The sequence below is a fragment of the Sinocyclocheilus rhinocerous genome, unplaced genomic scaffold, assembly GCF_001515625.1.
Source record: "Sinocyclocheilus rhinocerous isolate Xijiao unplaced genomic scaffold, SAMN03320098_v1.1 scaffold111, whole genome shotgun sequence".
NCBI classification, from domain to species: domain Eukaryota; kingdom Metazoa; phylum Chordata; class Actinopteri; order Cypriniformes; family Cyprinidae; genus Sinocyclocheilus; species Sinocyclocheilus rhinocerous.
The window spans coordinates 762,328-777,516 of record NW_015642811.1 but is presented as its reverse complement, the minus strand read 5'-3'; the positions used below and the strand labels follow the sequence as shown (position 1 = coordinate 777,516).

The 15,189-nt window shown below is 35.3% G+C and overlaps 1 protein-coding gene across 2 annotated transcripts in view; it reads right to left on the bottom strand.

Moving 5' to 3' along the window:
• Positions 1-15,189, bottom strand: part of fstl5 (follistatin-like 5) — a 130,345-nt gene that overhangs the window by 76,518 nt on the left and 38,638 nt on the right. For both annotated transcript variants that reach the window (XM_016573581.1, XM_016573582.1), the window contains exon 4: positions 11,555-11,803. In XM_016573581.1, the coding sequence (XP_016429067.1) occupies positions 11,555-11,803 (249 nt within the window). The remainder of the gene's footprint in view (positions 1-11,554; positions 11,804-15,189) is intronic.

Sequence of the window (15,189 nt, the reverse complement as noted above, 5' to 3'; positions counted from 1 at the left end):
GGGACTGACTCTGAGGCGATCACGAATTTGTCTACAGTTTATGGAGCTAATCACTAAAATTGCCTAGCGACGCCCATGCTTCTTACGTCTATTTTGGAGAACCAGGACAAATATTTAAATCGATCGCTCAGGCATTTAAGTGGCACCGAAATGAGGCACCGAAATCTGCGTTCTGATACGGTTTCGGTACCCAACCCTACTTAAGTGCGACTTAAGACTGGTTTTGTGGTCCAGGGTCACATATGCTGATTTCTTCTCCTTATTATCATCAATGTTGAAAACAGTTGTGCTGTATATGTAAAACTACAGTACATTTCATATTCTGTCATGCAGTTATTTTGCTTCAAGGGTCCATGGTGAACATTCTGAAAAATAATTACCCATATGGCCTGAGTAATGAACACGTGACCATTAATGCGCTCTGAAGGCCTACATAAAAACATGAAAAAGCCATGACAATCAAAGGGGAGCAGAAGTGTTTTATCTCAGAGGATCAAAATAACTATGTCACGTGTCCAAGTGCTTGATATCACCTCCCAAACATTAAAGGCTCTACAGTATTTTCATGCTGGCTGTGCAGACATTTGATATTCAGTTACCCGTAATGCGACACACGCTGTTTCTTTGATGGATAAAGGAAGGGAGTGAAACACTGATTGGCTGCCATTACGGAGTGACGGTGGAGGCCATGATATAAGAACAAAGGCAAACAGTCACCAGAAGATATTCTACAGTCTTCCTTACCATGGCATTTTTGTTATCACAGCAAACTTAGTGCTGAGTGACTCGACTGATAACAAAACTACAATCCCCTGCCCTTTCAAAAGAGTGTGAAAGTTTTATCCAATCTGAGCTCCTCCACTTTATATAGTGTAGGAGGAAAATGTATGATTCTTCAGATAGGAAGGATGACAGAAAGGTACATTTTGCTCCCCTGCCTCATATATACATTCTCTCCTTGAACTTTTCTGCACAATCTGAACCGTGAATAAATGCCTTCGAGCACTTAACATAGTGCTGGAGTCAGGGGAATGAACACATGACCTCTATCTAACTGTGTAGAGCTGCAAAAAGTCCCTATGCGCTGTGGCTTCATAGGGAAATAATAATAATAATAATAGCCTTAGAATAATATCAACTTCACCAAATTAAACAAATTAAAATGAACGGATGAATGAATGAATGCTGAACAGGATGTTGAATTTACATGAATTGCAATAATTATATGTATGCTAATATATTCATTAAATTCAAATTCAGATGCATCCTGTTTGCTACCTTAAATCAAATTATGGAATTTAATCAGTTAAAATATAATAAATGTAGTGAATTAAAGCATTAATTATATGTATGCTAATATATTTTTAATTCAAATAAATCCTGTTTTCTACCTCAAATCAAATTCTGACATTTAATTAGTTAAAATATACTTAATGTGTTGAATTAAAGCATTAATTATTTTTGTGCTAATTAGGGCTGTCAATGTTAACGCGTTAACGCATGCGATTAATTTTACAATCCTTAACGCGTTGAAATAATTTAACGTAATTAACGCAAAATAACTGAAGCACAATTTCTATTCTAACCCTTTAACCCAATTTTGCTTCTCTGCTTGCGATCAGATCATTTTAAGCTGCTAAACTCCGGGAAAGTTTTCAGTCCAATGGTCCAGTAAGCGAATGCATTCAAACAATCCGTCCAAAACAGTACTAATATAAAGGAAACCAGGCTGATTACATCAGAGATTGCAGAGAGAACAGAGACTCGTGTTGCGTTTTAAGTGAATTATTCATTCTGTTTTGCTTTAAAACACAAGCTCTGTCATATTCTGTGATTGTCTCTGAAGAGCGCGAGCCCTCACACGTCACACGTGCTGTGTGAAGTACAGACTGAACGGAATGTCAATACATCCCACCGCTGTACAGCCAGATGTGACGCAAACTACGTTTTCTCGACTGGATAACCAGCTCGCTAGTAAAGTTTTGTTGGATGAAGACTGCAATCAAGGTAAAGACGATTGCGGTGGCGTGCAGGAGTTAAAGACATCTAAATTTATCTTGAAAAAAGCTTGCAGAAAATACAGATTTTTGACAATCACCCTTCAATCTTTTGGTTTACTTTGCTGGATATAGCAAATGATGACAAAATAAACACTTGAAACACGATATATGGTCTATGCTTAATTTCATGAAGTGTGCGATTAATCACGATTAATCACAGAAAAAGGGTGTGATTAATTAGATTAAAAATTTTAATCTATTGACAGCCCTAGTGCTAATATATTCAATGCCTTTCTTAAATTTCAGATTCACCCTGCTGCTACCTTAAATAAAATTCTGAAATTTAATTAAAACATAATATATAATGATAAATGTAATGATTTAAAACATATATTACATTTCTTTTCTTAAATTCTGCAATTTAATTAGATTAAAGAGACTGCATATGCATTCTGCATATCGAATAACCCTTTTGGATTTATAGGTTTAGCACAGAGAGCATTTAAAACCAAAGGTGAGACTACTATAGAATAAAAGACGTCTTAACATGTCAAGCTGACAGCAATCCACCTTGCATCTGACAGTAACGGCGGGTAACACCCAGACGGTTCATCTTTCGCACTGATGAACTAGCCAGCCTGTTACCACATTCTAACTAGGCAAGAGCGATTGTCCTCCCTTAGCTTATTTCGCTGCTTTGCTAAGATTGATGACAGCAGCCGTCGGGTTCTAGATGAAAAGATCCATGAGACAATTCCGAACCTCAATTCCCCATATGACAGCAATTCAACACAAAATGGGCCATTGACTTTTTTCCTTTAAGCAGTCCAATTCAACCAAACATCACTATGGCTAAATGCACAGAATTCATCTTCATTCCAGTGCAATAAGAGAGGTGAGATGTCCCATCCATCTACCCGTAGACCAAAGTATGTCCGTGACGAAATAATATCATTTTCCTTGGGTGGCTAACCGAATTAGGAGATCTAAATTGGGACAGAGCTTCTCCATCAAGACAATGAGTCAATTATCTTGAATGTTATGTCTCCACAAACTATGCCATCCATCTTCTTTCCACTCCTTTTGTCTTATTAAATAAATCACTAAAAAGGTGAACAGCCCAAGAGTTTTCCTCATTTTCCTACACGTTTCATCATAAATGGAACATCAAGGTTTCCAGGTTCTCTCTGGTCTAAAAGTGGCTACTACACCTGACTTTATTAAAAAGGAAGAGTGAGGATTTTGGAGCCTTCAGAATCAGATGTGAGGTGAGCACTTCAAAAAGCGGATGACATTCAGTCTTATCATTAATCGCTTCAGCTGATCATGGGATTTATAATTTCAGGAAATCCGAGATGCACAGAAACAATTTTTGAGTAAAACTGTCAATTGCACCAACAACCCTGAAGTGTCAAAAACTGTGATTTCCTTTCACAAAAGCTGACCTATTCTGTTATTATATTCTACTTAATAGCTTATAGATAGCTTATATATATAGATTTTTTTTTAAATTTATAAAACATTATTTATAACATTTTATTCAGTGTGTTACTTGCCATTCCTTTGTACTGTAAGTAATTTTGAAATTTACTTGCAATTTCTGAGAGAATGAGAATCTCCTCATAAAAGAGCATGTATTCCAGTCACTGTATGTATGCACTTAATCTGTAATGTAATAAAATGAAATAAAATGTGCTTCATGTTCATGACCCAAAAACATTTGATCTTACATAAATGTTATATTTTTAAATAAATATGTTTAAAAAATTGAGGTTGTTCAGATTTTTTTAAACGGTTAATTGCACAAACAACACTGCAGTGCCAAAAAGCATGATTTCCTTTAACACAATCTGATTTAATTTGTTATAGCCTCACTAAATAGCTATCAGAGTAAAAAACTACCATCCTCATCAAGCTGCACCAAATATAAATGTGGTGCATTTATATCAACCATCTTTTCACGAAAACGAATTCCTCGTATGTGTAAACATACCTGGCAATAAAGCTCATTCTGATTGTGATTCTGATTCTGAAATAGACCATCAAACCTTGTGCTTTTGTGTCTGCGTTGATGATTTTAGAGTCTTAATAAGGTTCCCGTGTCTCATTTTTGGTGCAGATGTGATTGTGGTGATGCTGCTCTAATCCTGCGCACGCTGCATGCGGATGATCAGATAATCCCGCGGGGGTGGGTTGAAACGTTTAATCACGCCTCCTGGAGCTTCGCCATGCATGACCTCATCCTTACCTCTACAGCTTCACTCGAATTACAGAGCAATTAAAATCTGAGCAAAGCTTACAGTGCATTTCAGATACGTTCATTTTTAAATCGTATTTATTGAAAACAGTTTTCTATATACCGGAAAATAAACAGTTGTGTCAAAGTGGTGTAAGATCTGAATGTGTTTACATCATAAAAAGGCTGGAATCTTGCAACAGTCATGGTTTTTATAGCACAGATGTCTTGTTTTCTGGAGGATGTCAGTTCTTTTGACAGTAGACATCAGTTTAGAGCTCGTATATCTGTACTGACAGAAGTTCTGTTTTTTTGTTAAAGTTGGAAGTTGGAAGGTTTGAGATGTTGGCTGGTAAAACGTAAACTACATATGAACCCAAAACTTCCTCAAGGTTCTCTTTCATAGAACGTGGATCTTTTTTTAAACATATTATTTCTTTTTGAATACGCAAAATAAGAATAATTTTTCATCCACACTCAAATAAAGGTTCTTTATTGGCATCAATGGTTCCACAAAGAACTGTTACCATCCATGGAACCTTTTTATTCCACAAAATGGTTCTTTACAGTGGAAAAAGGTTCTTTAGATTATAAAAATATTCTTCACACTAAGAAAAAAACGGTTCTTTTAAGAACTGTTCACTGAAAGGTTCTTTGGGGAACCAAAACTGGTTCTTCTATGGCATCGCCGAAAACCCCCTTTTGAAACCGTTATTTTTAAGAGTGTAGTATTTTTTTCACCATATTATTTGTGCCATTATTTTTTCCAAGTAAAAGAGAATAATGGTGAAGTATTTTCACACAGCTGTTAATTGTGACCACATCTATCAAGGTCCAAAAAATACAAAAATCGTCACCATGGAATTATAAGGTTCTATCTGACATTTTTGTCAAAATTGAGTTATTCACATATTCTTATTCTGTGACAACTTATTTACATTATGTGATGTTTCTTTTGTAAGCTGCATTTTGGGCATTTTTTTTTGAAAACAAAAGGGGTTCTATCTACAGAAGTCTATGGAACGCAAAAATTTGAAACTCAGTATCTCAAAACTGCTCAGAATGCAGATAGAACCTTATAATTCCAAGGTGTATGAATATTAATAATAAAAAAAAAACCCTGCATAACCTGTGCACAATATTTTGTCTTCTGAAGTCATAAAATAGCTCACGTGAAGAACAGACAAAATAATTGATTTAATATATTTTATATATTAAATCAGAAATTAATATAAAACATTACTTATATTATTATTTGTAAATATAAACAACAAATATTATTTATATATCATATCTAAAAAAGTATTAATATTTATATTTGATAAATCATATGCATTGTTTTTATTGCACTGTTACAACTGTAAAGTTGTATGGAAAAGCTTCTTGAAAACTCACTTTATGTTGAGCTGAAAAAATAACAGCATACAGGTTTATAATGACGAGGACAAATAAACAATGACAGAATGTTTTTCTTTTTCTGGTTCATTATTACTTTTAACATTGGTGTGCGAGAAATCTCAAAACAAACATAATGTAGGAGAAAGAAAGGGACTAACAATCATGTCACATGAAAGAAAACCTGTTGAGTTCATTGTCTTGGATGACCTTTTTATCCTAAGAGAGAGGCAACAGTGCCACACACAGCTTCTAAATGTCTTAAAAAAAACAACAACACACATTAAATGTCTGTAAAAATTCACTATTAGGGAAAATGAATGAAGGTGTCTGTTTTTGAAGTTGCTAGGAACATAGGGAACGGGGAGGGTTTCTTGATTCTGGAACATGTATAATCAGTGCATACTCATTAGAGTAAATCAAGTTTCCCTCTCTGTTTCTCATGGCCTCAGTGCTTTTTTTTTTATTCTCAGTTTATCCCTTTAAGCCACGTCTCAACATCCAACAGGTAGTGCGGTCCCTAATAGGCTCATTAGCAGTCCGGGCTGCAGTAGGGGGGATGGCCCGGGTGGGTCTCTCTCAGAGGACACCACAGCTGTCTCCACAGGGAGAGCGCTTTAATTAGATGTCACATGGCAGAGGAGATGAAGATGCTTTCAATACTCAGAGGTACTTGGCTGACATGCTAAAGAAATGACATGTCTGGTCATGGGCACCAAGCCATGTGGGGTGTTGCATGTGTGAATACAAATATTTTAATTCTGTGAACTGGCTTTTATCTTGCAAAAAACAATGCAAAAGGGTCAATGACATAAAAGGGTGTCAACGAAAAAGAAATGGTAAAAACTTTTAAAAAGTTTTAGTGAACATCTTAATCATATCTCCAAAAAAGTTTTAAATATATTTGTAAAAAACTTGAAAAAGCACATATGCAATGAATTTGTAATGTATTTTGAAATGAATTAATAGGTAAAATGAATGTGTTTGTATATGTATACCACTCATAATAATTACTATAATAGCTTACAAATTATCATAATTGTGTTGACCGTGGCCAGGGAAATACAAAGATTTAAGTTGTTAAAATACACTGAGGTCACGGCTCGCTGGACGGCCGTTCATTTAAAGTGTAAAATAACAAATTTGAAATCAGTTTAATCAGGTGGACCTCGAATTTTTCAGATCCGAGTCCTTTCAAAACCTGAATGAATTAATAATAATTAATTCCCTACAATTAAGTAATCAAAGTCATTACACATGTATAGTTATGATTTTATATTTTACACTACCACACACAAGTTTGGGGTCAGTAAGATTTTTTTTTTTTTTATGTTTTTGAGTGTGTCTTTGCTCACCAAGGTTGCATTAACATTTTCTATTTTAATATATTTTGAAATGTAATTTATTCCTATGATGCAAAGTTGAATTTTCAGCATCATTACTGCAGTCTTCAGTGTCACGTGATTCTTCAGAAATCATTCTAATATGCTGATTTGCTGCTCTAGAAACAGTATCAGTATTAAAAAAATGGTTGTGCTGCGTTTTAACATTGAAAATGACTTTAGTGCTATTTTTGATCAATTGAATTCATCCTTGCAGGAAGAAGAAGAAGAAAAAAACACGGATTCCAAACTTTTGAACAGCAGTGTATATCTAGACATCCACACATTGATCCTGAGCTTCTTTATCCACTTCTTTCATAACTTAACCATAACATTTAAGATAACCCACATTTGAAGTCAGTCCTTTCAATTGTCAGCAACATCCAAAACAACAGATAAAAAACAAAAGACATGTGAAAGGCTGACTGATGGCTGAATGGAGTTACATCAGACAGACCACAAGCTTCATTAACTCTTCATTCTCATGATAGAAATTGAAGTAATGGGGAGAAAAGAATGAGATGAATATATCACCTTCAAAACAACTCAAACAACCCAAACTTACACAGTGTGTGGAGCAAAGTGCAGAATTCTGAAAGAGCCATTTAATTTCCCCAGTGCAAATAGTCATACGGCGAGTGAGTCACTGGAATAATGTACATAATTGAAGCTTAACAGACAGAGGAAAGCTTAATGGGGGGATATTTTCCCCTAACAGTCAACGCGGCAAGAAATGAAACTTTTTTTCTTGCTCCGGCTGACAGTAAAGCTGTCTTTTGAGACGTCTGCCGATTATTCATCATAAGTACTTTGAAAGTTTAAAACTTTGACGTGTAATATTCTTCCTTTAGTTTGATGTATTAAACAAGAGCAGCGGGGTACCACAAATCTTGGGGGTCCAACTTAAAACTATATGACAGGATACCCTTTTATCCTTTTCTGTGCTGATTTTCCATTCAACTTTGTAGATTTCTGTCCTTTAGAAAGTGTCATCTGGTGGGAAAAAAATTGACAGAATGGACGGACAGACAGATAGATGTTGTGATGGGTCAGACCCCTGCCACTGACAGGTGTCCCATACGATACGGAACAAAAAGAGATTCCTCTGAATATAATTGCACAAGATGTTCTGTTGGGCTCGAATGTATGCGAGCAATTAGAAAAGCATTTACAGTTTGCTTTGCCAACTCAACAGCTTGCATCCCATTGTTATCCAAACCCACTGCCTCGTGCCAAACCACACAGCCCTACAGGCACGCAAAATCCGAAACCTCATCCTTGGCTAGAGAGTACTCCTTCACAGCCTTCCCACTGGGACACGGAAGTTCTGTAGCCTACAGCATATGCTCTGGGATGTTTTATTACTTAGTGTTATGGCATCTACCCTGCTACTTCTCTTCTTTGCCCTGGTCAGCACATAGTTTGGGAAGAATCAGCAGTCTCTTGATGTTCCTGCTGTTTTTTGGTTAATTTGCTCTGGCATATGTACAGGCCCCAAATCACTAGACTCTGACAATATCAGTATTTGGCCAGACAATCAAATGCCCTGAGAGACAGGAAAAATATTGGAGTGGTAAGGTGGAGTATACATGATGCATTAGAGAAGACTAGTATGCAGGGTTTTAACATTTAATTGGCAACTGCTGTGTGTGACGAGTGCAGAAATGGCTGTTTTCTACACACAAAAACAATCCAAACACTGTTTTTTGTACCTACAACAATCACGCAACTTAATAATGAAAAGGTACAAATATTTCAAAGCACACAAAATCTTTGAATGGGCATGACTGCATGCACTAATCTATACACTGTTTACATTAGATTTGTCTGTGGTCCAATCCATGCATTTACTGTTTGCTAGTCAAAAAATATCTAAATATCCAAAGACAAAATACATTTATTTGAGAAGCAAGACTTGTTTAGAGAGAATATATCTTGCATGATGTCTATTTTTCTCTCCCAAGTGGAATATTCTTTTATTTCAAGCACAAATCTAACAACATTTAATGAGGTTTGTGCTTGGAAGAAAAAAAAAAAAAAAAGCAACCTGGCAATGGGGCGAGAAAAATAAACTTAATAAAGATATATTCTCTCAATACAATTTAGCTTTGAGTTTAATACATTTATCTTGTTTAGATATTTGCATTGGAATGCAGGAGGAAAATACTGAATAAAAACAATATATATATATATTTTTTGTAGGATGCTCATTCAAATCGGATTTATTTCTCTACGCTCTACTCTTGTTTTGAGGCAATGGGGCGAGAAAAATAAACTTAATAAAGATATATTCTCTCAATACAATTTAGCTTTGAGTTTAATACATTTATCTTGTTTAGATATTTGCATTGGAATGCAGGAGGAAAATACTGAATAAAAACAATATATATATATATTTTTTGTAGGATACTCATTCAAATCGGATTTATTTCTCTACGCTCTACTCTTGTTTTGAGAGGAAATAAAGAAATAAAGACTGGAGAAAGCATAAGAGGATAGAGCAGTCAAGGATCTCCCACCCCCACAATGAAAGCTTTCCATCAAAGTTCATCAGCTTTTTTGTCTCCTCGTCTACCTTTTTTCTGACATGTAAAAAAAACAATGCTTAAATTTCAGATAACGGTCGCCTGACTGTTATTTTGCTCCCAGAATGATAAGAACGTAAACATATTCTTTTTTATTATTATTTTTTAAATTCTCTCAAAGCTCCTGAAAATAAGCACAAACATTACTGTGTAAGTGCACCTGCCATTGTGAAAACCATTAGGGCCTATTTAATACACTGCTGATAATTAGAACACATAATTATCCAATCATCTCACCAATTACCAACTTTCTACAGTTTAATCTTCAAAGTTTCAATTGAGGTGAACAAACCAACCATTTTCTAAAGCCACATACATGATTGATAGTAAAAAAAAAAAAATTAGACAAATACCCTGCAGAGCATGTTACACAAATGCACAAAAATGTCATTAAAACTATTTAAACAACAAAGATTAATGAATATTCAGAGGGCAATTTTTGCAATCAGGCATTGTGGTGTCTTCTGTCAAACTTTGATTTGCAGAACAATCATCTACCCTAACCATACATCTCTCTGCCTCTTGTACACTGATTGACCCAAGCAGGTCAATATCATCATCTGACGATATTAGACGATATTAGAGGTTTGATTTCTCAGTCAGGATTGCCTATATGCCTTCTAAATGACAGAGGAAGAGTTTGAAGAGATTTTCTGCACATGAATGCTGTTTTTAGAGTGATGTACTGCATTCATAAGGTTCTCAGGCCTTTGCGAACTTGACAAAATTCAACTCAGAGTCGCTTAGATGATATGCAGCTGTAAGTGAACAATGTTTTAAAATCTTTCCTATGATATCAATTAGTTATAAACCATTTGATATGATGGTCCATTAGTTCAACTGACACATTCAAACTGTTATAATTTTTCATCTAAAGTCATCTTTAGAAATCTAAAGCTCTCTCAGTTGATTTTTTACCTTATCCAGGAATTAAACCTAATGTATCAGCCAGCAGAACAGTAATGATCATCCAAATGAGCAACAATTCATGTTGTACTGTTTCTGTTTCAAAATGAATCATGATTTAAGAAACACAGTTCCCAGTTCTAAATCAGATTTTACGTGCACAATACAATATGGACGTTTCATTCATTAGTGGCCATTACTAGTCCATTAGTGCTGGACATAATTTCCAAGAATCATATCTTGCTTATTATGCCGAACAAAACAGCTTCTCTCTTTCTTGGAAAATATATTTGTCAAAAACATCGCCATTGCCTTACCGCACACATTAGGATGTGCTGTTCTTATGATTCAGAATTCTCATCCATTCAGAGCTTACAAAAACACATCTTTAAACAACTAAAGATAATCGCGCATGCAAACAGTCAGTACTAATGATATCAAAAATACTGACTCTTTAATACTAAAAACAACATTTTATTACACTAGCGTTCAAAAGTTTGTTTTGTTTTTGAAACAAAGTATCTTATGCTCACCAAGGCTGCGCTTATTTGATCAAAAATAAGTAAAAACAGTAATATTGTGAAATATTATTACAATTTAAAATAACTGTTTAATATTTTGATATGTAATTTACTGCTGCGATGGCATTGAGTCTTCAGTGTCACATGAGTCTTCAGAAATAATTTTAATATGCTGATTTGCTGCTCAAGAAATGTGTCTTATTAAAAAACGATTTATGTTTGTTGAAAAAAATTATTAATCTGCTTAATACTTTTGTGGAAAGTGATTCTTTTTTAGGATTCTTTGATGAATAGAAAGTTTAACAGAACAGCATTAATTTAAGACTTATTATTATTATTTTTGTTAATTTAATCTATTTAATGCATCCTTGCTGAATAAAAGAAAAAAAAAACAATCTTTCAAAAGTGTGTAGTTCACAAAAACAGCTTCAACAACTCACTTAAATAAAAAAAGGCATCAGTTGCAGTGAAAGTTTGCGCATAGACAACGATGGGCAATATACTATAACACATCATGTTGGTTCTATACCTTTGTAGAAGCATTCCTCGCTGTGCATGATGGTTATTCTCTGATGGGCCATACAGGAGGCTTTGTGAAGCTCACAGTGGTTCTGGTAGAGTTTGCCGTCAGATCCGCACACAGGTTTGTAATGTGGTTTGCAGTGCTCCAGACACTGACATTCTCCTTCACCTGTTTCTCGATCAACCACACAGTGCTTCCCCAAACCACAGTACTTATGTTCACAGGGCCCAGGAAAACCATTCTGACCAAAGAACCCTGCAAAGACACATCAAAGAGAGGGGAAATCATGTTCATTTGAAACATTATGCAAATATGAAGAAGCATACTATGCTAATTCACTTGAACAACTACATAAACACACATCATTAGAAGTCAATGGGTTCTTTTATACAGGGTTTAAGGTATAACTGTTTTTCATCCCACAGTCAACTGAATATTAAACTTACTGTACAACACAAAGCACAGTAAACATTGTTTTGCCATGCAATACAGTTGTTTTGTATTTGTGGTGTTTGGACAATGTTGGCAGGAGTTGAGAAACCCTGTGGAGGAAACAATCCCACTGCACTGATGATATGCGGGCCGTATGGGCTTTAGATGAAATATGTATGACTGTAATAAAACATAGCCTGAGCTCTAGCACGCTTTCCCTTATTATCAATTACAAAGATGTGAGCTCCACTCCTCCTTCAGCTGATCATTTCATCAAGATTAAGAATTGAAAATGTCACGTTTCAGCTCTCAGTCCCCCTGTTAGACAATGGCAATTAAGTTTGAGAAAGGGAACTTAATAAATAAAGCTTTTATAAGCCGTATATAAACTCTAAGGGATTCTATAAAAATGACAGAAGCACTTTTGTGTGTTTGAAAACGTTTCTTGTTAAAATGCATATAACCTTTTGATTGTATTATCTTTTGATGTCTTTTACAGCACTTACCATTTATTTATTTATTTTCTCCAGGACCAGAACAGAAGCACATTTCTACCTTTCCTGAAATTTTAATAACACATTTTTATGTGTCAAATATAATGTTTAAAGGTAGGGTAGGCATTTTGGAGAGGCTAGCATATAGCAATAGCACACTAGCTTTAAAAGCATAAGATCCCACCCTCCCTGCAAATCACTCTCCAAAACCAGGGACCGAGGAATATGATTGGACGAACATTTTATGGTCCTACACCTTCCACAGACGATAAATAAAAAGAAACATATATAAGAAAGAAGAATGAAAAATGTTATATTTATATATTAAATATATTTTTATATAATATAAATTATTTGAATATAAATATAAACATGAAAAATACATTTAAATATTTTCAAAATATATACTGTATGTGTGTGTCTTTATATATACAAAATAAATATACACAGTAAATACACATTTTGTAAATACACAGCTCATGAAAGTCAAAAATCCAGTATCTCAAAATATTAGAATATTTCCTGAGGTAAATAAAAAAAAAAGGATTTGCAAAACAGAAAAGTTGTATGTTCATTTATACACTCAATACTTGGCCGGGGCTCCTTTAGCACAAATGACAGCATCAGTGTGGCATGGAAGCGATCAGCCTGTGGCACTGCTGAGGCACTATTGAGCCTTCAGCTCGTCTGTATTGTTGCATCGACTGTTTCTCATCTTTCTCTTGAAAATATCCCATAGATTCCATATGGGGTTCAGGTCAGGCATGTTGGCTGGCCAATCAAGCACAGTAATATCATGGTCAGCAAACCACTTGGAAGTGGTTTTGGCAAGTCCTGCTGGAAAAGGAAATCATCTCCATAAAGCATAAAGCAGATGGAAGCATAAAGTGCTCCAAAATCTCCTGAATCTAGAATATATGAAAGTTTCACTTTTTGAAATAAGTTATAAAAAAAATTAACTTTTTCATGATATTCAAATTTTTTAAAGATGCACCTATATATATATATATATATATAAATTGTAATTATATTGTCATTATATGGATTGGATTGCTCAATAAGAGAAGGAATGTGTATTCAAGTACATTCGATTATTAAGTGCTCCAAAATCTCCTGGTAGATGGCTGCATTGACTTTTGGACTTTTGGACTTTGCATTGACTTTTGGACTTTTTGGATAAAACACAATGGACCAACACCAGCAGACGTCACGGCACCCCAAATCATCACTATTATTTATATATATATATATATATATATATATAGCCAGCAAGATAACATTGGTGATACTAAAATTAGCCAAATTCACAACTATCATGTTCAATACAGCACAGAAAAGCAAAGTTTGTGAAGCATAAAAACACACAGTGTTACGTACAGTGGCCTTTACAGGGAGTTAGAGACCTTTTAGATGTGTGTAATTAAATGATGACCCCTTCATCAAGTAGCACATAATGAAGACCTTCTCACTGCAGGTTGTTGTAGTAGTAAAAGGAGAAAATTGGCTTTTGCCAGCATGGTGGACAGAAGCCAAGATAGCATCTGATTGGTATGCACACAGTGTCTCGCTGTGACCACGGTGACATCAAAGACAAATGACTAATTCAGTCGCAACGATTTGTTATTGATGAGTCAGCTTTTCAAAGAGAGAAGAGAGAGGCTGAGAGGGAGAGAAGGAACGCTTGATTCTGATGAAGGGTTTGGGTGAAGGTGTGGTGTCCGGCTTTAATCTGCCCACCATCAAACATGGACTTTTCATCCCAGACGAAACCCTAAACAGAGTGGCATACACAAGATTATCAAAGTCTGCACTAAAGTAACAGTACAAAGAAGTAATATTCAAAAAAGTGAGCCAACAAAAAGTTGACAGCAGAAAAAAACAGAAAAAAAAAAACATTCTCATGACCTGAAGAGGTCAAAAGAAATGCAGCGGCCTTCACCGGGGAATGATTCCTCTACCTGACAACGACAGCAAAGCCATGACTGAGTGATAACTGAGCTCCGCTCACCCGGTTGGTCTCCGAACCGAGTGTCATCCTTTAGGTGCTGATTATAGAAGATCCATGACATGCATGATAATTAATAAGAGCTCAGCACAGGGCTTCAGGGTCAGATACAGTCATATCTCTTCATACAGGCATTCACCCGAAGACTCCCAGACAAAATAAAAGGATGAGCAAATCAGTTACTCTGTATTTGTGAAGATTTTACATTAGCTGTGAGAAAAAGCAACGCATTGGAATCATGCATTGGAAAAGAATCATGAATGCTTGTCATATCTTAGCTATTGTAATTGATATCCGTCTGCTCAAAGCCATTTGTGATGATAAATAGAGTGCTGTCTGGTTTCAGAAGTAGAAAGTCCCATTCTTTTTCTCGACAGAGAAACTGATTTTTAACCATTCAGTGTAAACATTTCAAGGGAGACTTACCTCGAAAGATATGAGGTTATTAATCAGTGATTAAGCCAAAAGTTTCCTTAAAGGTGCAATAGGTGATTGTCTTCAGAAAATTTTTTTGTAATGCTGGTTGAAAGTCTCTTCACATCCCAATAGCTATCATTAAGCTAAGTGGTCTAAATGTATTTATCTGTATTTATATATTCTGTGGCAGGCGTAGAACCATGAAATGTTCGTCCAATCAAAACACTCGGTCCGAGCGTTTTAATTGGCTTTCCTACCTGTAGTGTTGCTTTCGTCAATGAAAATTATGACTA